Raw genomic sequence first — 22338 nt, forward strand, 5'->3', positions numbered from 1 at the left:
GAGGACATTGGTGTAGGGAGGCTTGTAGAGAAGAATCCATTTCTATAACTAGTCGACTTGATAATCTCTGTAATGCCCTTTGGTGCTGCTCTAAGCATTTGCTCGGAAGGAAACTTTGAAGCCTTGCTTTTTCTATTTTCTGCTGAGTTTCAAAAGTGTTACTAGACCCAATTCGACCTTGCTAGAAAAGGGGGAAAAGATCTCTGCGGCTGCCACTGCTGAGACTGTTTAAGCCATTTTGTATGATTAAAGTAATGAGACTTCCTCCATAAAGTTAAAATGGTTTTATGATACAGTAATTTAGCCCCCCCCCCCCCCCCTCCGTCTCTCTTAAAGGCTAGTGCAGGAGCACCAAATGTCCCTTAAAGAGAGGGGTAGTAAAAAGCATTGTCAAACACAGTTGGCCTATATAGACTGTTAAATGTTCTTCTATGGTTAGGAAATTAAAACTTCATTAGTTAGAGAAACATCATTAGGGCAAATCCGTATAATACTCCAAGAGTACTAGAGGTATGTAAGGAGTTCCGGCAGGAAGGCTCGTAGGCATTGGTGTATTCGTCCTCTCGGTGGCCCCAATCAGAAACAGACAACTGTAGCATGTGTGCTCAAACCGCAGGCATTAATTTGTTCTTGGTATTGAGTGTGTGCTCATGTCCGTGTGTACCATTGTGTGTGTTTACATGTGCACATTTATGGTGTGTCGCTCTACGTGCATGCATACTTTCACATACAGTACCAGTCAAAAGTTTGGACACACTTTCTCATTGATGTGAATGGGAAAGTGTGTCCAAACTTTTGACTGGTACTGTATGTTTATATACAGTATATGTACTATGGTGAGTATTTGCATAAAAGTGTGTGTACGTGTGTCTGTTTATGTATGGGCTTTGTTCAAGCTCAGAGAGTTTTAATTTCAACGTGTGTGGGTGTGTTTTTACTCAAACTGATGCAGTCTGGTGAAGTGAGTGCCAGCACTGTAGCAGGTTACCATTAACAGTGTGTTCAATTGTTGCTGTTTTTCTGTTCGCTTGTTTGTTCCTGACTGACTGTTAAGTTACTGATTTATTCAACCACCTTAGTGTGTCTGTGTTTTTGTGTAGAGAAATTAAACATTCAGCCCAGCTAACGTGGGAATCAAGAGGACAATAAGACACCAAGAATCTAATTATATTAGATAAAATACATTACAATTGAATGAATACATTGATAACATGTACATAATAAATATAAAATGTAATACAAATATAAAATGTGTTATATCTTTCTGATTTTTATTTATCTTTTAAAAATATTTAACAATATGTCCCACATTATTAAGTATTATTTAATGGGCTTTCATAAACTGCGGAGGCATGATGACCCTAAGCTCTTCTGGGTATAATCTCATGCTTATCCATCCAGCAGGCATGAACACTGACACACTGGTGATGTTCTGGTTTGTTTGTTGGTTAATGGGTTCAGCGTGTGCCTTACAATTGGTACCAGGAGTTTTTCTTGATTAAGAAAAGTTCCTGGTCCCGTATGTGTGCCTTCAAAACTTTTTGCTGTTAAATGCTTCAAATGTTTTGCTTCCTGTTATAGGCAAATTGATCAAGATGCTACAAGTGGATGGAGAAGGGTGTTTAATCTGATTTTGATTTTTTTTGGCTTTGTGTGTTTTTGTCAGGGGAAAAGGCGCTTGTGTGAGAGGGGTTGGTTGGGTTGTTTTTCTTTGGGGTTTTTTTAGCCCTGAGGAGGGGTCACTCAAACTTGCTAGGTCCTTTTAACCTCTGACGTCAGTTTTTCCATTTTTGCAGGAGGCCATCATTAGTGGACTGCATTCTGAAACCACCTACTCTGTTACTGTAGCAGCATACACCACAAAAGGAGATGGAGCACGTAGTAAAGCTAAAGTCATCACCACCACTGGAGCAGGTGAGAGTCAGCCCAGGATTGTTTGAAATAAATCCTGCATATTAGAATTACATCACAACTTATTCTTCAATCTTTTTTCAGTGCCAGGCAAGCCCACTATGATGATCAGCACCACTATGGGCAACACAGCGCTGATCCAATGGCAGCCGCCAAAGGAAATGGTTGGTGAGTTGATGGGCTACCAGCTGCAGTACAAGCGTACTGATGACGACACTTTCATTTCACGTGAGCTGGGGAAGAATGAAGACCACTACACTGCCACTGGATTGCATAAAGGCGCCACCTACGTCTTCCGCCTTAGTGCTCGTAACCGAGCAGGTATCGGTGAGGCCTACGTAAAAGAGATCAACACCCCAGAAGATGTGCCCTCAGGCTTCCCCTTGAACCTGCAAGTCACAGGACTGACCCAATCCAGCACCCAGCTTACATGGGAGCCCCCACTGCTGCCCGAAAGGAACGGCAAGATCCAATACTACATGGTGGTGTACAGGGACATCAACAGTCAACAGAACAGCACCAACCGCACTTCTGACAGGCACATGACTATCCAGGGCCTTAATCCTGACACCACTTACGACATCCGGGTGCAGGCCTTCACCAGCAAGGGTGGGGGACCCCTCAGCCCCAGCATCCAGAGCAGGACCATGTCAAATGGTAGGATAATTGATAGGACACATGACTGACATTTATACCAAAACATACTAGGTGTGTTTGATTTGAAAACATAATATCAGGGTTTAATACACGAACATGTAAACAAGGGCACCTTTTGGTTTACACAGATACATTACACACTATACACACCATACATGTACACTACATCACCTGCTTATGTTTTGAACCCTCTATAACTGGCTGTTTTTCTGTCTTTATCAGTACCATGTCTTTCTCATCTACCACTCTGTACAGTACAGCAGTGTGTTTATTGATTTATAGAGTACTAATCTCATTACACGCTACAGTCACATTATCATGCCTCCTCATCCTCCCTCCCATTACACACAAATCTCAACCATACCCTGCATGTACCTCCTCATGGATTTTATAATCTTATAAATGTATGATTTCTTATTTATAACCAGTTGTGCGTGATGCCTATTTTAAGACACATGGTGCCACTCCCACTGTCGTATACATCTATTGGTTATCACAGAGATCTCGGCATGTTGTGTACGTCTTGTTGTGAACGTGGTATAATAAATAGAACAGGCTTAGGGAGATGAAGGCTATTTTTATGTCATCTGTAAACAAGCGTGAATGAGATTGTTGATGTTCTTTGAACCCCCCTGTGGGTTGTCAAGTTTGGTCATAAGGTATCACTGTGCAATATGTTCACATTGTTTACTGAAGGGTTTACTTGTTGTACAGTTGTGTGAAATTGAATTACGCACAGAGATTACATTCCGTGTTGTACAAGATGTTTTACTGGAGATGTTAATGGAAAGATTTTCCCACCCTAGATTTTCCCACCCTAAACTTCGGTGTCAAAGCTGTCATGAAAACATCTGTCCTCCTCACCTGGGATTTGCCTCCAAACTACAAACCAGTAGTGCCTTTCAAGGTAAGTTCCAGCAAGGTAGGAAGAGGTCCTAAAAAAGTCCCATCCAGTTACTCAGTCAAATAAACCTTTTGAACATTTAGTTTTTCAGTGGTTGTATGAACTCTTATACTGGATAATCTTGATTGCTATTAGGGATTGTAAAATATCAATCCATTAATCCAAAAAATGCAAAACAGGAAGGTAACAGTGATAAGAGGATTTTGTTCCCATTGGAAATCCTTGTTGCTTCTTCATGTATATTCAGTATAATTGTAATATACCTGTAATGTAGGGCAACACTCTTAGCTCTTGACACTTTCACCAGGGTGTGATGCATTGGCTTTTTGCACTGAAAATATATGAAAAGCCAGAATCATGCTCATGTATGAGGTGTAATAGTCTGTCAAAATGATATTATATCAATTCCCACCCTATTATAATGGGGCAAAGACAATTTGAAGTGTAAACAATGTGATATGCACTGATTGATGGGTGAGGTGTCAGATGAGATGGGTGCCTCCCATAGGACCATACTTCTGGATCCATGTGTGTGCTCTTGAGTGTGAGACAGTGAGATGAGAAAATAATGCATTTGTTTGAAGGATAAACAATTTTGTTTATGGAACTTGAACTGAAACTGCAGGTTTTCCCTTGTGTGCCTGCAGATCTTGTATAACCAGCAAAGCGTGGAGGTGCAAGGAAACCTGAAGAGGAAGCTGATCACACAGCTGCAGCCAGACACAGACTACTCTTTTGTGCTGACAAGCAGGGGTAACATAGCAGGAGGTCTGCAGCAGCAGGTGTCCATCCGAACTGCCCCAGACCTGATCCAGACCAGGCCCATTTACACCACACATCAGGCTCAAGGTGGTAAAATGACCATCAACTTGCCAAAGGTCCAGACCACCACACGTGTGAGGTCAGTACGGACACACATTGAACTTAACACAAAGACTAGCTCTGATTCTAGGCATGAATCTTCCAATATATGATTATTGTTTTTAACTCTGTTTTCTGCACTGGCAATAATGCATCCTCATTTGTATTTCTTTCTCAACTACTGCAATGACCAAGCTTTCCATCCAGGATTAGCAAAGTGTCTTGTGTAGCCCTTTCAGACTAGCCATCTAGAGATGTATTAGGGTATATATTACCTATATATATATCACCACATAGTATAGGACTTTATTGGATTTTATTTATTTATCAAAAAACACACTGTGACATTAAGAACATGGAAACTTACAAGTTAGACAAATGACTGAATTATTTGATCACTGACAGGAATAATGAGTACATTTACATATCTTTTTATGGAAAGATCAAATGAATTACTACATGAATATTTAAAGCAATACTAAGTAAATTAAGAGTAAAACAGAGTAATTTATACTTGAAATGTATGCATTTTGGGGCTTGTTTGCAGCACTTGCCCCTATACAGCAGTCAGAAACCTTTTACCTTTGGGAGCAAATTCAACTGCAGCTCAGAGAACTGGACATGTCTAATAGCAACAGAAGCACAAGTGGCATGCCTGTATCTGATCAATACTAAACCTATTTTAAAACTTAAAACGGCAGCTTTTGGTCTTAGCCAACTTTTGACACAGCGGCTGATGATAATTGAGACTTTTAACATCTGGTCGAGCTATATTATCTTTTGGCTCAAATTGTTCAGAGCAAAATTGTGCCTGACCCTGATGAATAAAGTCTTTCCTTCAGGTTCACACACACACACACACACACACACACACACACACACACACACACACACACACACACACATGTACAGACACATCTGAGTAGGGGGAGTGCACAGGGTTGATTGGTAAAAAGATTACAGGGCTGTCAGGGCTGGCCAAGCTCCAGCACAGATTGACAGGCAAAGAGTGCAGGTGATTGGGGATGGGGAAGTGAAAGAGTGTGTGCAGGGGTGGGTGGGTGAGGGGGGGGGGGGGGGGGGGGGTCTTGTTATACATGTCTTCTCCAACTCTGAGACTTGACTGACTGTTGAATCACATAGTCAAGGCCTGGAGAGAAGGGGAGAGAAGCAGCTGCTTTCACTGTCAGCAGCAGCTGATTTTACAAGTGGTTGAATGCTGCAGTGGAGGAAAAACTTTGAGCTGAAAGAAGACAGACTGGGGGAGAAAATGAGAGCGACAGAAGAAAGAGCCACATAAATAAAGACAGACACAGTTGTTTGTACATTGTGTACTCACAAGTGTGTTCATTATCAAACTCCTTAGTTTCACCCCAAACTCCTAAATGTCTTTTTAATGTCTTTTCATATATATATATATATATATATAACGACAGCAGTAAAAGAACACACACATAAGTAGTCACATAGCTGGTCTTATTAACCTAAGGAATCCTGTGGGGATCTCTATTAGCTGAAGGCTACTCTCACTGGGACAGTGTTTGTTTCAGTCTACATGGCAGATGTTCTCAGTGATTATCCATTAATTGGAGAATGCAGTGCCAATCTGCTGGTGTTCGACCTTGGTTGGACCTGCTTGTGTAGCACTCAAGTTTTGAATTCAGCCCAGCAAGCCTCACAGTGAAAGTATGTCTTTCTAAATGTTTTGACTGTGTTATCAATGTGCTTGGCCTGCTTTGATCTCAGCGTGTATCTGTTTCAGTCACTTGGTCTTAACACAGGCTTTATTTTTCCTGGCAGGTGGTACTACATCGTGGTGGTGCCGGTGTCCCAATCAACGCGCCGGTGGAAGAATCCAGACGAGATGGACCTGGATGAGGTGAGTGCCAGCCGGTGGTTGATTGGCTAATGTGCCAGGTCAAAGGTCATCAAGAGCCTGTACTGTTCCAACTGTGTAGGACGTCACTGGTTGTAGCTAATTAGCACTACCCTCCTGGGTTCGGGGGGGTGATTTGCAGGGCAGAGAGATTTCAGAAACAATGACTCACTCTTGCAGGTAGGGAGTATCTTGAATGGATGTCAAGTCTGCAGACAGTTCCCATCTGCCAAATCCAACACTTTGAATGAACAGAGCATAATCTTATAACTGTAACTATTGATGTAGATGTTAAGCAAGTAAACCTTATATTTTCTTTAAAAAATAGTAGTCAGAAATTACTGTTCAACCTACATATTTTTCTTTATAGTGTTAAATCTCAGAGTTTGGCAACTCTAAACAAAGTTTCACATAAAGTATTCAAATGAGGATAAAGATTTATGACTGTTTTATTATTCTGTTGAATAAAGGTCTTCCTTGTCCACTGGGGAATTTAAGCTAAATGACATGCCTGAATATTAATAGCATCATTTTTAAGTAAACTGCGAAGCTCGCTGGTTTGGATCGCTATTGTTCAAGCTCCCTGTAGAAATAACAGAAGAGACCAAGAGAGAGAAAGAGATGGGACTCCTTGAGTCATTAAACACTGAGCAGGCCATTGTCTCCTCCCTCCGACATAATGATTTAATAAAGCTACATCTAGAGCAGCACATGAGACATCACTGACAGAAAACAAAATGCTGCTGAAAACAATGCCGCAGTGCTGTATGCTCCTGCTCATTTATTAACCAGGCTGGCAGTCATGCTGAGATTGTGTGCTGGAGTAAGCGCTAATTGCTCACTTCGTAACTTGGCTGCATTGTTTGCAAAGTTATATCACAGAGCAAAGGGCATTTTGGCTGTGTGGAATCATTATCTCTTATTTGGAGGTATGTTAATAACCAGACCTGGACATACAGTGCGTATGCATAGTTTGTTTGTTTGTTTGTTTAGACTTTTAGAAGTTGAGGCATCCAGTTGCTCGATTGCATATAAATTAATTCACTTTTTTTAATTTCCCAAGTCCCATTTATTGTTGGCTTTGACTTCGATGTGACAGTATGATGCAGTAAATTGAGTCTCTTTTGCAACATTTACTTTTCTACTGTGTTGCTAAACTTGACCTTAACCTTTGCCCTCCGTGTTTTCCACAGCTGTTAAAGTCAAGTGAAGGCCCTGTCCTGAGGCGTCGACGTCACCTTGACACCTCCAAGCCTTACATTGCCGCCAAGTTGGCTTCACTGCCGACCACTTTCATCCTTGGCGATGAGAAGACGTACAATGGCTTCTACAACAAGCCCCTGACCAGTCAGCAAGAGTATCTCTGTTTTGTCCTGGCCGTACTCAGATATGAAGGGACAGACGGCACTGCTAATTATGTAAGAGAAATACACACACACACACACACACACACATTAAGTAAAATTTCAATTAACTGATTAAGGACAGAGAATTATGCTCAAGTGATACATTTATGACACAAACCAACAAACCGATTTGTGTTAAAACTGAATTGTATGAGCTAGGTATGTATTTGTATGTCACATTTTCTTTCTTCTGACTATTTAAGTTTATTAACCGACCCCAGGCTCACTCTGCCCCTCAAGCGTTTCAAAAATGGCAGCAGCAAGCCAAATTGTTGTTGTTTTTACTGCCACTTACCCTTTAATACGGCTACCTCTAAAAGTCATTGCAGCTTGTCCTGATAAGTCCCTTATCAGTTGACAATGACATCAGAGATCCAGTGTTGCCATTTCACCAGCCAGCAGGGCCCAGCCCAGATCCCTTTACAATGCTTATACAAGACTCTTGGCTTTCTAAGTGGAGGCCCCATGCACTCGTCAAACATCACTAACACGGAGGCCCAGCTCTTTGGATGGTCTGGAGTAAACTTCACTGCAGGAAGAATGAGAGTCTGCGATTGCTCTGGGATCCACCACTACCCGGGACATGAATATTCAGTAGCTGGGCCCACGGCGACCACAGAGGGAGAGAGAACGAGTGCTTCATGTCCAAATCCAAATCGCAGACTTTTCACCTATTTCTTTCTCTTCCCTCTCTCTTCTCAGCTTTTTTTTCTTCCACTCACTCTCTGCTTTGCTGTGTCTCTCTCCCTCTCCCCATCTTTCTCTACTGTGAAGAGAGCTGAGGAGATTGATTAGTGCGGCTGGAGTTAAGAGGGAGACGAGTGCCTGGTCACAGGGCCTAGGGAGTCTAAAGCAGGCCTGATTCCCTTGAAATGCTGCTTTAAATGTCCCTAAAGCCCACCCTCCCCCAGTAATCCCCCACTCCTTCGCTCTGAGAAGAGGAGGGAGGTGCGAAAGAGAATGTATTGGGCAGCCAAGATACACTTGACTTCAAAGGAGATGCTTAAACCCCATCACTGCACAACACTCTCCCTGCACCTGCCAGACACACTAGGTTGGATTAGTCGTACTCAAGATTTGTCTTGTTCTGTGTACTTCCCCTCCTTAAACTATGTAGCACCCTCCCATCTTTAAAGTTCTCATCATTCAGATTAATCAGGCTTCACTCACAGGCGTTTGCCTGCACTGAAGTAACAAAGTTATTGGCGGGTCTCTGCACTCACCATTTTTTATTTCTGACTTTGTGCAAACAAGCTTTCTAGATTCCTTTAACTAGGGTAAAAAATAGTCTATAAATGAATAGATTTCCAGAGCTGAACAGTAGACTATTTAAAAAATATCACTAAAAATGGAAGAAATGGTTTCTTACTACAGAGCCTGTCCTCTCACTGAACCATCAGTCCAAATGTACTGGCAAAAAATCCTCCTCAGGCTGTAGCATTCACAGTGTCACAAATTCACTTAAACTATGCCTTCCTTGGTTCAAAAATAATAATATAGTAGAGGAAGGGAAAGGAATCTAGTAACTGACCTGGTGCATATAATAAGTACAGTATTTACTAATAAGACCACTACAGTGCATGTAAACACCTCGATTTCCTAGATTCCTCTGAAAAAACTGGTTTCTTCTTTGCGTTAAAAACATACTGAATTCTGAGGTGGTGACTACAGGCAGGCTGTCATTGATCCCCAAACCGCACTCTTTGGAAAACTCTGATACCACAACAGTATTTGTTTTTGTCAACCCCTACGCGACACTGGCAAACATTTATTACCAAACACAAACGGATGCAGAAGGTAAAAGTGTGCAGTGAGACCGAGCAGTTAGCGGAAGCTGCCTCGAGCAGGATCTTCACCAGACCCAGGAGAATAAGACAGCAAGTGCTGGAGTAAATGACTTGTGTCTTTACTACACTTCCCCGCCACCACCCAAACTCCCCCAGCGTAGATCAAACAGGACCGCCAGGGTTTAATAAGTCCTCGTATATCAATGGCCACAAGCAGCCAGCAGTGGTTGGAGGGAAGAAGAGAAGGAAGGAAGGCAAAGGGGGATGAGAGAGAGAAGAAGAAGGGAGTGTGCCTTCATGTCTCCCCAGCACCCCAAGGCAGATAAACAAGCCGGGGGAAGTGTGAAATGGGATGATAGATGCTGGGTGTGTATAAACAGTATCATTTAATGCGAGAAGAGAGTGAGAGAGGGAGGTAGCATGAAATATTGTGTGATGTGCGAGGAGTTGGGGAGAGGAAAAGAGGGACGCAACATTTTTGTCTTGTGTCCTGTCCAACCTGTGAAGCTGGGATGAGAGAAAGTGAACCAGTGGAAGAGGAGGAGATTGTGCTAATGTGTGGCTTTCTTTTGATAAGGGCGAGGTGAGCTTGCAGTGTAGAGTGAAACCCAAATGGAGGATGTTCAAATGTGTTTACCACAGTTTTCTGTTTGCAATACTATCCAGGCATTTATATTCTGCTCGCTCTCAACAAGAATTGGCTTTTTAGCACTAATTTTGTCTGTGCTTTGGGCTCAAAACACCCTTAACATGGAAGACTGGCTTTTTTTTAAATGTACTGCAAAAAGGCTTTGACAAACAATATCAAGAAAGAATTATGAAAACAAGATATTTTTTTTTCTCACAGACAGTATGAGGGTATAATCAAGCCAAACTTTTCACCAAGGGTGGTGGAAATTGAGGCAACATCAGTGGGATCCTCTGTTCAGCTGTGCAATATCACCTCCGTTCCTAGAGGCGCCTCCCTCTAGCAATGCCTCCAGATATCTGGATGCTCTGTATTCAGACAGCCAGAGAGGTAAAAGTGCAGTTTCTGTTTCTGAATGGGAAAGAGGCCATGTGAGGAGAAAAATGGAGTGTAAGCAAGGGAAAAAAGTATGAAGGGAGAACTTTAGTGCAAAGAAGAAGGGTCATCATACAGGGTAGGCTAGACCCTGCAGACACATTTCTGTTTCTAATAGATAAAGACATACTCACGCATACCATCCTCTCTCCCTCTCACTCTCCATACAACTTTCTCTTGCCTTCCATCTACCTCCCTCTGTCTTTCCCTGTGCCGTGCAACAATGAGTGTGGGCTCCTCAGTCTCCCTGGGGAGACAGAGAGAGCGGCAGATAAATGATGGGTGTCTTTGCATGTTTGTTTGTTTGTCTGGCAAACACCCCTGCGGCTTATTTAAGCCCCTTTTGGAGAGACGAGGAGCTAGCGGGGTCAATGTTGAGTTGAAACACATGTGCCTGTACCGCACGTAGCGAATTGTGAGCTCAGGGGATGGTGCAGCATCGGTTGACTGGGAAAGTTGTGAAGCCCACAGGCCAGATAGCAGGCTCGATATACTGCTACTACCATAACACCTCTGCCTCAGTCTGTCTCCTTGCCCTCTGCAATCTCTCATCACCCACTCTCTCGCTCTTGTTCTCTTACTCTGTCTCAGACAAACACTTACAATCACACACACACATACTCAGCGGCTGCAACCTAGACAAACACACACACTCTTGGAGGCTCAGAGGAGCTTGAGAAAAGGCTCAGAAAAACTGATGTTCCACGTATGCTCGCACACACGCTCCTACACACATTTGTTTATAGTCTTTAAACTCAAGGACACTCACTGACAGATACACACATATACCATCACACTTTTTACATTTATTCATTCACAATGCTTACTGTTATATATACAGTATTTACAGTACAGCAAAAAATAATCTGTTAACAAACATCCAGTCATTATGTATCTCCTGTGTCTCTTCTCACTACAGATGGAGTATAATAGAATTTGATCAAATCTGAATCCATTATCTAATCTTCTTTCTGAATCTGATTTCCATATCAAATTTATTTAGGTTAAGCTGTCAACATTTTTGAGCAACTTAATTTATAAATAACTAAAACCATATGTTCAGCTGAGATCTGTAATCGCCTTTTATTGACTGAGAAGACACTTATGGTTTGATTTTCAGTGTTATTCAAGCTCAAAACGTGTCAGCATGCACAGAAAATTAGATCAGAGGAGCATTAAATGATGGATTATACAAATGTAATCAAAAATGATTGAATTTGTATCTGAAAAATTGAAATAACAGGTGTACCCTACTAAGTTTTTACAATCTCCAAATATTGGAGGTATGGTTGTGATGAGGTTAAATGGGAGATTCAGGTATATGAAAGCAGGCCCATAATGCCATAGGTCATTTTATCAGTAAAGGCTCACCACTACTGTACTACACTACTCGACTCGACTCAGGGTTTTTTGCGTTTCCACTAGGGATAGTAACTGGTACCTGGTACTTCTTTAGTACCTGCTCTGCCGAGGTTCCAAGCGAGCTGAGCCGATACTAAATGTGACGTCAACAGACTGCTGGCCACTGATTGGTCAGAGGAGTCGTCACTGGAAGAGTCATGAGCCGTCCCACACAAGAATCAAACCTGGCATTTTGTAAATACAGGCAATTTGGCTCTCTTCTTTTGCTTTGTGTGTGACAAAAAGCCACATACAGCACCATTGCCTCCGTGTCCTCCATTGTGTCCTCCATTGTGTCCAGTGAGCAGTGGTTAAAAATGGGAAGCGTCAGTTTTTTGCGTGTTGCTGTTTGCTTCTAAAAAGACTCCGGGTGGTTAAAACATTGAAGATCTGCTTAATAAATTCAGGTATCCTGTGCTCACTGTGCTCATAAACAGTGGTAAGAGATACACATTCACATATATTCTATGATTCTCAGTGTCTTTGACTTGCTCAGTCTCAAGCTCATACATTCCTTCACAGCCCCACCGCTCCATTGTGATAGCGCTCTGCGAGGGCCGGGGCATTAGGAGCTGCGTGACTGAGCTTTTATCAGATATTAGGGCCGTTCAAATGGATGATCCCAGTACTTCGCCGTGACCAACAGACAAAAAGCCCTCTCTTTTTGTTCGGCCCGCTCTTCTCCTCTCGCTCTTTCCTCCCTTATCCTTCTCTAAAAGCACAGCTGCAGTCATTTGTTACACCAGAGCAGGAAAAAAAAGTTTTTTTCCCAGGATTCCCTGCAGGGCCAGATCCTACAGACCTTTTTGGGCCCTCCCGGAGGAACAGGAAGCCTTGTGGTGTCATCACATCAGCAGTGTCCCACTACAGTGTGTTTTGTCTTTGTTCTTAGATAATAGGTTCCTCCTGATAGAACACAGAATGGAAAAGAACTGGTCTAATGCGCCTGGTATGTGAATCTGTGTGTGCAAGAGACAAAGACAAATGAAAAACATTGCTACTTAAAACCGCTCCTGAAAATATGAATCTTTTTCTTATCTTGTGTCTGCTCCTAATATGAGAGCATGCTGGGATGCACGTACATGATTGCGACATCCTGTAACACTCACACACCCGTACTGTAAATGTTTCCGCCAGTTACCCAAGTGTGCGAGAGATAACAGAACTATGTGACAGAGCGCAGGACTCTTTGAGCTCATCTCAGCTTATCTTTCCAATTAATATCTGCCTGTGTGCCGAAGAGCAGGCTGCTGTGCGGCTAATGATCCGGATTACTGCTGCCTGCCGCCCCGCCACTCCCGCTGCATGCTGGGAGCCCAATTCCCTTCGAGGGCTGCGATCTGTCACCCATGCCCCTCCGCACACCCGCCTCCCCTTCCCCAACCTGCATCTCCCATCATTGTTCAATAGGAGGCACGCTGGGCTCTAATGACAGATGCCTCACACCTCCCTATTTCTCCTACTCATCTGTCTCCTTGCTCTTCCGCAGTTGGACTCCCTCTTCTTTCAGACACTTTTTTTTAAACACGATACTGCGTCACCTCATGCACCCCACACCCCACCGCACACCACCCCTTGCCGTCATTTGAAGACGAAGGAGCGGGGAGATGTCTCATTTACAACCAAGGTGGAAACGCACCCTCACCGTCACCTCCTCCCCCTCTTCCGTCACGGTGTGAACACTAATGAAGAAGAGATGAGTCCTCTCCTGTGCCCCCATTTATCTCAGCAGCCAAGGGACATTCACACTCATCCCTGCCTCTCCCCTCTACTCTGTTTCTGTCTTTCTCACTCTCCTGTCTCACACCCCTCAGCTGTCATAGGCACCTCTGAAACCATGGAAACATGGTCACAACTTCATTAGCTGATGTGGTGATTAAGTTTTGGAAAAGTGTTTTGAGCTTGGTCAATACCTTTATAACTTGTTCTACATCCTTGAACCATGGCCTATTATTAGTTCTCAGAAATCCACTCAGTCAGATATTTTATTCCTTACGCTTCCCTTTCCTCATTAAGGTAGACTCATAGATATTTATATATATATATATATATATATATATATAAATATTTATTTTTTATTTTTTCAATATATATTTTAGTATTGCATTGTTTCCAACTACAGAAAATACTGTATAATAAATGTCTGTTTGCTGTTTTTCTCTTTTATTTAAGAATATCTGGGGCTGTCAATTAGCTTGTCTCTCATTGTATCACATTTTTAGGCACATCATCTTAGCATCAGAACAAAAACATGCATAGCTTACAATGAGTCTTATGCACCTGCATTTTCGCTCTTCTTTTCTCTTACAGATGACATTTTCAGCAAGTCCCTACTCAGACCTCATCCAGGTCACCACACGTATGTCTCAGGGGATGGAGCAACCCGAAATGTTGTGGGTCATGGGCCCAGTGTTGGCTGTGGTCCTCATCATCATCATCGTCATCGCCATCCTGCTCTTTAAGAAGTAAGTTGCTGTGCTTCTGCGTATCATTCCTCTCTTTGTTTGAGATTGAACTGCAGTGACACTTGTGATTGTGGGTTTCTTTTGGTTGCATCAGAGTTGGTAATGAGGTATGCCCCCCTCTGCCACTTGCACCAGGCTGCTCACACACCAAACTGTAACATCCAATTTCCCTTACCATAATACACAGTGTAACAAGAACCAATGGCGGAGTGATATGTCTTTTTGAAAATCCTCATTTCTCCCCAAAAGATTTTAGCTCAGTTGGCCATTTGTAACAATACCATGTGAAGAGTCAGTTGAAATGGCAGCTGACGTTGCCTCCTTAATGAAAAGCACAGCTTAGCTGTCAAAAACCCTTAGTTAGGAATGAGAAACCCGTTTTAGCTAACACTATTGGTCATTTCAAATAAGAAACAGGAGACTGCAAAAGAGGGCTTAACTAAAAGCAGAGTGAATATCTCTTCAGCTATCCCTATGCAACATACCGTGGATACACACAGGCCAGAAAGTGATGGGGAGGTACTGATAAAAGGCTAATGGTAAATCTAGTGTTATAGTAATTAGTTGATTAGTTTGTCAAACTCTATTTTGATAATAACTGGTGTTAGGTAATTTATTAAGCAAAAATGTTCTTTGTTTTTTTTATATCATTGTAAGGTGAGTATCTTTGTGTTTTAGAATTAAAAAATAAATATATTTTGTGTGGTCTAAGCAGACAGAATAATGATAATGATAATGTGTCTTAAACTATATAAAAATACAATTTGGATGGCAGTCTATTACCTACCAGCCATTACTCACCTCACTTGGCTTTTTTCTGATTAAGTCACATCTCCCTGTATTCTCCTGATGATTACCAATGTGCTATTTCAAATCATACCTGTTCTCCACCCAGCCATCCATAGCCTACAGACTGCTGTGTGGCTGCCATCTCCAGTAGATTCAGAACAGGACTGGTTAATAATAGGCCTTGAGCTCACTGCTGAGTAGCACATCCTCTGTCTGGAAGCCCTTTCTCCATGTAGACGCAGATTGACAGGAGGGACTTTCAGGAGGTGGCTGTGTGCCCTTTTCACTGTGGACTGGCAGTAAATGTGCAAAGGAATAATCACAGCTTGGCTACTTGCATATTCGCCAAGACCAACACCAGCAGTGAACAATGATGAGGTTATTCCAGAAAGTCTCAAGCGAGCGTTAAGATAACATTTTGTGCTGTGCTTTCATGATGTGGTTTAAAATTTTGGAAGAACCTGATTTACCTTTCTGAAAGTAGTGCAAAGTTAGAGGAAACTTTAGTGAAAGGAATTTTAGGTCCATGTGGATTACAATTACCTATTAATCCCCCTTCCCCTTTTTCTTTGCCTTCTGTGAATGCAGCAAACAGGAAAGGTTGGTACTGTCACTGTCACCTCAGCAACAACTTCATCTTCCATGACCCAAGTCCCTTTCATTTGTGTTGTGAAATTGGTGGTATTCTTCAATTCCTTGGGGTTGCAGGGTCAGCTTCTTCTCAGCTACAATCGGCATTGCATGAAAAAAAAAACCTCTTCCTATAAAGCAGAAATGAAAGGAAATTGGTTCGTCTAATCTTGATTTGTTCGGTTTGAAAGACCAACAAGACATGAGAAGAAGTCGGCTCTGCAGCCTTTGATAACCGGGGTTAAAGGAACCCCCGGGTCACACCCATGTACCAGTGCATGTTCCACATCTAGTGCCAGTGTTCCCCCTCAGATCGTCCTGTCTACTGTGCTTTATCTCCGTGCCGTGTTTCATTATCCAGCCAGTGTCAGCGCGCTCCTTCAAGATTGGCCCCATCTGAATATGCCAAGACATCACCTGCTGTTGAATGGGCCATTGTGAAGTAAATGCCAGGCGGGGAAACTGCTGAAAAAGAAATGTTCCCATCTTTTAAGCTGACATTTTCCACAGAGACCCATTCCTCCACTTTTAGCCTTTTTTCCCCTCTCCCTGCTTCCTCATGGCAGGAGTCTCAACAAAGGGCCCTGTTCTACCCTCATTAAGCACACCCTGTGCTGCACACACTTTTACAGTGTGTGTGTACTTACATTCTCACACGTCTTAACCCTCACTTTGAGCCTGAGATGAATAACCCCATTGAGATTGCTGCCATGTTTACTTTAGCCCAGCACTAAAGTGTCATGTAGATTGGCATCTGATTGGGTCAGAGGGAGAGATGAGGGGTGTGGAGAACAGATCACAGATGCCCAATTCTTCCACCCCCCCTTCCGCAGCACCGGCAACATCAGTGATCTCTGGGAAAACCGGATACAGCCTGGCTCAGCTCGCGGCAGGAGAGGAAGAGATGCTTGTCATAGATTAGCCGTCACGCTGCTAGCATTAGCTTAAGCCCCTGCAGCATAAGATAACAGGTGGCCGTGAGGCCCAAGGCCCAGCGGCTGAGGTGGACCGTGTTAAGGCTGTATGTGCACCACCAGCTTTATGTATTCTCACCACATCGAGCTTCAACAGAAGGCCCTGCTCCTGCCTAAAACCCATGCTTGCCACTTGCAAATGGAGTGCAATGAGATGTGAAATTTCCACAGGGCGCCCTGATGCTGCCTTCCGCCCATTTCCATTTGCAGTCAGAAGGCTTGTGAGTCTGCAGCTGTATGTGTGTGTGTGTGTGTGTGTGTGTGTGTGTGTGTGTGTGTGTGAGAAAGTGAGAGAGGTGGGAAAGTGTACATCTGTGTGCCTGTTTGTGTGTGTATGTCAACAGATGCTGGCTGTCTGAACATTAGAATACAGACAGGCTACCTTTTTTTTCTGTGCCTGATGGACAAAGCTACGGTCGAATGAGCTGAGCCAGTCTGAGCTGCGCCTTTTCTGTTCTGTGCTATGCTAGGCTCAGCTAGGCCGGGCCTGGCAGCGCAGGTGCTGCAAAACTGGTCTAATTACCCAGTGTTGTGCCACCCAGCTGATGAGCTAATTACAGCATCCGCCTGTTTTCCTCTCAATCTGGAAAGCCAGTAAACACAATGTGTTGTTAGCACACAGAAACACATACACACGGCAGCAAAATCCACACATTTAAATCTTTGCTACACACAAACACACACGCACATGTACACATACCAGCACAGCAGCTGTCACCTATCCAGCAGCAAACAAACCCAACCTAGCCTACTCCAGGAAAATGATGGCGTTTCTTCAAACACATTAAACTCCAGTTGGCAAACTAATGGGGGTAACGCCCCGGTAACTATTGTCTCTTGAATTGCTGGTCCTCAGAACTATTTTTGAGAACCATTATCTATGCCAGTGACCTCATCAAGTGTGCAACACAGTGAAAATGCATTTCCCTCAGCCCTGTTTTCTAACCATTTAGAGCAAACATTGATGTCATTCTTAATCACCCTGTCAGTGCCGCTTGCAGTTAGCTTCAGGAATTGATGGCTAGGTGCAGAGCGAGTGTATTAAGCATGTAGGTGGCCTCAGCATGATGTTGTTAAACCACCACTGTCTGTTTCTGTCACCTCAGGAAACGGGCATCACCTCTACCTAAGGATGAGCACTCTGGTGGGGTGAAAGACTCCCTGCTGGCTAACTCATCCGACCCCGTGGAGATGAGAAGACTCAACTACCAAACCCCAGGTAATGAACAATGTTCTACCAATTACACATGTAGCAACATATAGTAAAGTTTGCTCTGCTTTCCCTCAGCAACTGCCCTTAAAGTTAACCTCTGCTTGCACCCATGGACCCGCTAAGTGGTAAAATAAGGAAGGCTTGTTCTATTAAACCTCCCACATGTGAATGTCTGTGGGAGTTGCTCGAAAACAGTATGTGCTCAGTCAATATTTCCCACCATAAAGAGGGTTAAAAAGTATATTCTATCTCTGTGACTGAAGATTTAGAGGGGCTTCACTCCAAAAATGAAAATCCTCTTTGAAATTCATCAGTCAGTAATTCAAAAAGATAATCCTATCTTCAACACTGAAAGAAAATATCTAAACAGGGCTCATACCTTTAATAGTGTTCCTTAATATTTGTTATTTTCTAGCATTTTTCGGTTGATATTGCATCTTGAAATGGTTTTATTTTTTCATCCTAACTCTAAACTTTCCAGAAGCAATCGGCTTCTGCAAAGCGAGCCTGCCTTCTTATTTCTTTTGATGAATATCTTGATTTGTTAGTGTTTTTGTAGGAGAGGTTGCTGTATGAAATGCACGTGTCCTGCTTATATTGTCATTTATCCTCAGGCTGTAGATTTGACCAGTTCTCAAAAATAGAAAATGTGTTCAGTAAGAGAAAGTAAACAAATCATGTTCGTCATCATACCCAGCTGTGGACGCTGTGAGTGGAGTCAGGTCGAGTGAATTCAGATTCCATCCACGCACAGTGGTGAAGTGGGGTGGATTGGAGGGGGAGGGGGTGAGTTGTGTCAGGGTGCCCGCCTCAGCATCAGCCTTCTGCCTTTCTCTTCCTGATCTCCTCGCTCCTCCTCCCTCCGTGAGCTCCTTTCATTCCCCCCAGCTGGTAATGAGTCCTACTGCCTCTGATGTCAAGGTGAGCCAGGCGGAGGGAACAATGGAGCTGAGAGAAAATGTCAGACCCGGTGTACGCGCCTGTGTGCGTGTTTCTGTGGGTTTGCCATGCGTGTGTATGTGTGTGTCCCTTCTCGCGGGTTATTAAAGATCCCATTCGCCGTACACACACACATGCACAGCCCCTTTGAACCCCTGCAGAGGAATTAAGCAGTGCTGCCGCTTTAAAAGAGCCCTGTTCTCCCATCCTCCCACTCCACCTCTTTTCTCTTTTGTCTTCCATTTCCCCCGTAGGGTAATCTCTCTCTCTCTCTCTGTGTCTCTCCCCCCTCCTCTCTCTCTCTCTATACGTCAACATTTATATCTTTCTTTCGCTCCCCTTCCACCTTGCTGTTTCGCTTCAAGAGCAGTGATTATCAAAAATCACCAAGGCTGCGTCTAACTCGTGTAAACGTGTGAGACTCCAAGGCTGAACTGAGTGAATACTGAACAGCCCATTCCCCTGTCCTTTCACTCTGTCTCTCTTTGATTCACCCACAGCAGGTGAACATTCTCACCCTGATTTTAATTATTGTAGATGATTGCCGCTCATGTCTCCAGCATGTTGGTTTGTTAAACAGATCAGCTGATCAGCTGTACACCTGGCATACCTGTGATTCAATGAATAACTGCCCTGGTGTATCCTTTGCAGACCTGGTTGAGACAATATTGGCAAATACTTTACTGTCATAGTATTTTAAAGGGGAAATCTGGTTCTGGATCTTAGTTTTGGGAGTTATTTCTTTCAGTAATTATAGGTTAATTGCTGAAATCTGGCAATACAGTGACAGTGCAGGCCAATGGAGCAAAGAACACAAGTACACATAGTCAAATAGTAAAATATTCACCCAAACTGTCAGTTGTAAAGATCCATCAAGTTTCACACACCAACTTCATTGTAACTTTAACAGCCATACTTACCTTTGTAATTATGTATACATATAGTTTTCTTGCTCAATGAGGGGTTATTACCAACATTTTAGACTTTAATTTTACCTCCAAATAAACTGGTTTAGATCATCTGTCTCAACTCATATTTTTGCCCCAGTATGTTCCCAGATTCTAGTCATTTTTATAATGTTATACCAACTGATAGAAATCATAGCCAAAACTTGGAAAATAAGACCCAATCTGTAACAGAGTGGGGTTGTCCCGTTATGCAGTAGTGCAATTTACACTGAGCAACCACAGGGGAGTATTTTAAAGTCCAGCTTTGTATGCACTTCTGTTTAACAGCCTAAACTGCACTTCTTGAGTTGTCCTATAAGGGCAAACACCATCCCGCTGTGCACTCCAACTAGCTGGAAAGGTTATTTGCAGATACTGTTTGGCCCTGGTCTGATCCTGAGCCATCTCCATTGATTGAGTGTTCTTCTTCCTTCCTCCTTGACTCTCCTCTCTCCACAGGTCCCAGCTCTCATCGCTGCCCCAACACTCCAAGTTAGTCTGATCTCTCACCCTACTGTGTATTTCCCACACATGCAATCTTCCTCTCTCACTCGCTCCTGATCCCATTCCCCTGTTGCAATCCTGACAGACATCGCAAGCCCACAACTTTGTAGCATCTGGCACTCCAAGGATGCAGCAGTGTCCTTAAACACCTTTTTGGTGTAGAAGCGGACTAGAAGGCTTCATGGATAGTTTAGCAGAGCGGACAGTTACACTTGCTGTACATTAGCCTTGCTATCTATGTCTTCACTCTCCATTTAACCAACAACATGGCTGTAAAAGACCTGGCTGAACACACACAAACACATACACACTGATGCTAATGTGTTCATAGGACCCCTGTGTGATAGTATTAAATTAGTGTAATTGGTCAGGTCTCATCTTGTGCAGTGGCCATAGTTACCAGCCATTAGCCATTAGCGTTACAGCAATAATGAGGCTGCAGCAGTCGCTCATCTGAAAGCATGACCCCATGACCTTACAGATGAGCTCAGTCAAAGGCACTAATGTTAATGCATACCTTTTTTCAATGTGTCATTCTCATTTCTGTGTGACTTTAAGGCTATATGTAAGGTTAATGATGCTGCTGTGTATAACTTGAAAGCATCCTCATGCATCGTATACAGTTAACTTTTAACACATAGGCGAGTTTCCAGCAATCCGTTTAAGTGCAGAGCTTTGCCAAGTTCAGAGGCACAGGGGGAATTTGTGTCGGTAGATTAGCAATAAATCATCCAATAACCCGGCGATGAGAAATCTAGAGAGCGGCAGGGGGGTTGTTTGAAATTAATCCAGCCCAAGCGCTCCAGGCTGGGCCGAAAGGTAGTCTATTGTAAGGAAAGAGATTTTCAAAGAAATGAGTTTTGGCTGGTGACCAGTCAGGTTTTTTTTCCTCTCTGGGAAGTGACAGTGTGACTGATTTGTAGAGACTTGTGGGTTCTTGCTCTGATCCCACCTCTGCCACCAATTGAGCATTGTGGAGTCAGAGAGATGTCTGCCTCCTGCTTCCTTCCAGAAGCATGCTCACCCAGTCACTCATGTGCATCGCCGTGCCAGCCCCACCTCTGTCCTCCTCACTTAGCATGACGATATCACCAAATGTCACCAGCCTGTTTCAACTTGTGCACTTTCTCTACTCCCTTCTCTTCTTCTCCACTCTTCTCCCCTCTTCATGCATTGTTGAACAAAGTGCACTCTCCTCACCGTTACACAGCCACCTCATGGTCCCACCGGCAGCCTCACTCACCCTGTGGTCCAACCAGTGTTTGTGTAAGTCGATGTGCAAGTCTGATGTAGGAACACCCAGGTCTCACTCTTTTCTTTGTATTTCCTCCTCTTCCTCTTCCAGGAATGAGGGAGCACCCACCCATTCCTGTCATTGACCTGGCTGACCACATAGAGCGACTGAAAGCCAATGACGGCCTCCGCTTTTCCCAAGAGTATGAGGTAAGAGCCGTGCACTAATGCTGTATCAGTGTTCCCCTCTCTTTCAAGCATATAAATGTGTTTCTTTGTTATCATGTCTGGAAGGAAGTTTGGTGTGCATGCCTCTTTGATCCCATATGCATGTATTCTAATGGATTATGGAAGACGTCGTTCACAGACATTCTTCAGTCATTTTTACAACTCTATTACCAATCCCACCAGGAAACCAACACTTACATTAAATGCTGTGAGATGCTTTTTCACAAAACTAGCAGGTGGCAAGTTGCTTAAGCAATCTGTGTGCGTCTTGATGTTTCCCTGAAGAATGTTGTTTTGCCTGCGGTCTCTCCGATGCAACTCAGTGAGGGATTATCTCGTGTCGGTGTTCTTTCTCAAAAAAAAAAAAAAAAAAAAAGCAAATTTGCATTTAAAGTGGCACATAGTTGGTTTGGAGACTGAGCAAGACCAGATGAAGAGGAGAGGCACCCTTGAATACAGAAAAACGTTCTGTCTTTTATTTATTTGTTCTGATTGTTCGATCCATTCTGTCTAACCAGCTCTAGTCCTCACATTGGTAGATCGTCTTTTT

The 22338-nt window shown here is 43.3% G+C and overlaps 1 protein-coding gene across 3 annotated transcripts in view; it reads left to right on the forward strand.

Annotated features, from left to right (window-relative positions):
• LOC128369548 (receptor-type tyrosine-protein phosphatase F) overlaps positions 1-22338 on the forward strand; it is a 181655-nt gene that overhangs the window by 137573 nt on the left and 21744 nt on the right. For all 3 annotated transcript variants that reach the window (XM_053330624.1, XM_053330623.1, XM_053330625.1), the window contains 9 exons: positions 1797-1914; positions 1996-2568; positions 3375-3475; positions 4120-4373; positions 6134-6212; positions 7403-7627; positions 14177-14331; positions 17831-17943; positions 21673-21770. In XM_053330624.1, coding sequence (XP_053186599.1) covers positions 1797-1914; positions 1996-2568; positions 3375-3475; positions 4120-4373; positions 6134-6212; positions 7403-7627; positions 14177-14331; positions 17831-17943; positions 21673-21770 — 1716 coding nt within the window. The remainder of the gene's footprint in view (positions 1-1796; positions 1915-1995; positions 2569-3374; positions 3476-4119; positions 4374-6133; positions 6213-7402; positions 7628-14176; positions 14332-17830; positions 17944-21672; positions 21771-22338) is intronic.

Source organism: Scomber japonicus, chromosome 12 (assembly GCF_027409825.1).
Source record: "Scomber japonicus isolate fScoJap1 chromosome 12, fScoJap1.pri, whole genome shotgun sequence".
In the NCBI taxonomy this organism is placed as follows: domain Eukaryota; kingdom Metazoa; phylum Chordata; class Actinopteri; order Scombriformes; family Scombridae; genus Scomber; species Scomber japonicus.